This window comes from Montipora capricornis, chromosome 3, assembly GCF_036669925.1.
Source record: "Montipora capricornis isolate CH-2021 chromosome 3, ASM3666992v2, whole genome shotgun sequence".
NCBI lineage: Eukaryota > Metazoa > Cnidaria > Anthozoa > Scleractinia > Acroporidae > Montipora > Montipora capricornis.
This window is the reverse complement of record NC_090885.1, coordinates 27,533,444-27,536,520: the sequence shown is the minus strand read 5'-3', so window position 1 is coordinate 27,536,520 and position 3,077 is coordinate 27,533,444. Positions and strand designations below refer to the sequence as shown.

General features: G+C 40.4%; 1 protein-coding gene across 1 annotated transcript in view; it reads left to right on the top strand.

The window, feature by feature from the left end:
* LOC138041256 (mitomycin biosynthesis 6-O-methyltransferase-like) overlaps positions 1–2,766 on the top strand; it is a 2,926-nt gene extending 160 nt beyond the window's left edge. The window contains exon 1 of the mRNA XM_068887028.1: positions 1–2,766. This exon is cut by the window's left edge and continues 160 nt beyond it. Coding sequence (XP_068743129.1) covers positions 491–1,684 — 1,194 coding nt within the window. The 5' untranslated portion in view covers positions 1–490 and the 3' untranslated portion in view covers positions 1,685–2,766.
* Positions 2,767–3,077: the final 311 nt, after the last annotated feature.

Below are 3,077 nucleotides of genomic sequence, written 5' to 3'. Positions count from 1 at the left end.
TTATGAGCAACCCACTCTGACCTCCATTCATTAGTTTTTTTTTTTTTTTTTTTTTGACAGGTTTCCCTTTGTTTAGAGATAGCGTTATCATGTGATTACGCTGACGGAATCAAAAGTTTCGCTAAACGTAAAATCGATTAAATCGCCTACCGCTACCTTTTAACACATTTCCGTTTCGTTTCCATTTGCGGATTCTTGAAACTTCGTCCTGTGCGCGAGGGAATCATGAATTGCACCTGAGGCCAAAAGTGACATGCAAAGTTACCAATTGGATTGTAGTTTGGCCCCAAAACGTTCGACACGTTCAAAAAACAATTTTGTCCAACATCACCTTTCATACAGAACAGCGTGTAATAACTGTGTTGTGAGAACTTTCAGTGACTCTCTCTAGCTCGTAAACTACAAACAAAACTGTGACGTACCTATCACGCGTATCATAAATAGAAATCAGTATCTTGTATTCTTCTATTTCATTCTTAACAGTGCACTGATGGCGGACAAAGCTGCAAACAGTTTTACTGAAGAGAAGATTATTTTATCCATGTTAAGCGGGATGTGGAAAAGCCGTTGCCTCAATGTTATAGTGTCTTTAGGTATCCCTGAGCTTCTGTGCGAATCAAGTGGATCAGTTAGCATACAGAACATTGCCGAGAAAACAGGATGCAGGACAGACGAACAGCTTTACATTATAATGAGAGCCATGGCTCAGTGGGGAATCGGAGAAGAAATAGTTGGCGAAAAACGTTTCAAGGCAAACCGACACATGCAACTGCTGAGAAGGGATAAAGGCCCAAGTCTCGGTCACATGGTTGGATATCACACAAGCGATGAAATGTGGACCGCCATGTTGGATTTTCCAGAGGCAGTTAAAACCGGGAATACAGCGTTTGAACTTGCCCATGGTATGAACCTTTTCGATTACATGTTCAAAGTTCAAAGTTCAGAATACTGCCCAGGTAAACTGAAATCAGTTAATGTTATGGGTGGAATGGGTTCATCCCAAAGAAGGCGAGAACTTGCGGAAAACTACAATCACGCAATGCCAATTTTGTCACAGCTTGACCTTCTCAGTGCGCAGCCAAATGTGTTGAGTGTGTATCGCTGGGACAAGTCCAAAAGAATCATGGACATTGGAGGAGGAAAGGGCGAGTTTTTGGCAAGCATTCTAAAAATGCCCGGATGTGAGCATATCCATGGCCTTTTGTTCGAATTCCCAGATGTTCTTGAGCATGCAAAGCAGTTTCTAGCTGTGGAGGGAATCCCGGCTCATAGAGTCACTTTTATAGCCGGTGACATCCTAACAGATACCTTGCAAATAAAAGAAGTAGATACCATCATTATCAAGAATTTATTTTTTATGTTGGAAGAAGAGGGGATGATCAAAGTGTTGGAGAGGTGCAGTGGAGTTCTGGCCAAAGGGGGGAAGTTTGTGATTGTGAATAGCTGCAATCCTGAGGCAGGTGATACAGAGCACAATGTGACCAAAACCGGTCTGCAACCAGCATTCAGTCGTGGCATACTGATTATGACCTGCCACAAACAGGGAGGGTTCAAAACCAAGAGTGAGAGCTTGAGCTTGATTGACAGGCTGTGTACAAGAGTGGCATTTCGACTAAACCAAGTGTTTGAGACTGGAGATGGCCCAACATTGTTTGAACTGTATAAATGTGATAAGAATGTCTAACAAACGCATCAAGCCATGACCTTTTTTTATTACGTACAAAATCACAGTAAACAATGCAGGCTCATTAATTTAAAGAAAGTACATTGCAACGTCATTAACCTCGCAAGCAAAATTTTGCTCATTTATAATAGTTTAGGATGGTGCATGTACACGAACAGTGGAACCCCGATTTTACGATATGGCAAGGGGATAGCAAAATCCTATCGTTAAATCGAGATATCGGCGTTGAAAACGAACTCCCGATTTAACGATTTGGTGACAAAGCAACTAAAAACATCGTTTTACTGGGATATAAAAATACTGTTCCATTGTCCTCATTCAAATAAGTTTTGGAAAGCCTTCGAACTATATATATTTCAGGTAACAAGTCAACAGATAAGGGGGAAAGGTACAAACCCACTCCATTTTTGGAGTAAAATTCACTGAGGTATGGCTTACTCCTTTTTTGGACTAAGTTTTAGCCCTATTTCTTTTACTCTTTTGCTGGGGTAAAATTTACTCTTGTCATGAACGGGTCTCGTGACAAATAATCACACGCTTGGTGTAATTTTAAAGTTACTTATTTTCCGACGATTCTGGCTTGACACGTTGTCATCTGAAACTCTCCTCTCATACAGTACACAAAAAAGGGTATAAAGTTCACCGAGAAGCTTTTAGGGTTCGGCGGTTCGGTTCGGGTTCGCAATGTAACGCTAACGTCCGCGACACTCCAGTATTTACTCACCTCTCAGGGGGTGTAATATTCACTCCAATGCAGGAGCAAATTTTATCCATCTATTGGAGTGAATTAAACTCTTTAAATGGAGTTTAATTTATCTTTGACTGAGTAAAATTAACCCCAAAACTGACAAAACTGGGGTGAGATAAAATGGTACAGAACAACTCCTTTTAAAGAGTGAAATTTACCCTCTCAAACTTTACTTCCCTTGTCAGAGTAATATTTACTCTTTCTACAGAACATATTTACCCTCGCTAGATCTACCTTCATTTTATAGTCAGATTTCTCTTAATGCTATGTAAAGAAAAGACCAGGTTTGCAATGAAGTCTTATTTTAATCACAAGATTGCAAATAATGCACATAATAAAAGTTACATGCAAATATAATAGTTATTGTTTTTCGTAGCACAAGCCAAATAATCCTTATGATACCCATGCTGTTGCCGTGAAAAGATTGCAAGCAGTGGCAGGCAAACGGTCCGGAAAGTGGGAGGAAGTGATCGTGGATCATGTACCTTTGACGCTGTCACGCGTATTTTATTTATTCTTGACTGAGAATGGAGGGAGGATTTCCGTAACAGTAGCTGGAAAACGCAGGAACAAAGGCATTGACCTAGAAATCCCTGCGACATACACTTTCTATCACAAAAAACCGTCTAAGCTGAACAAACTACA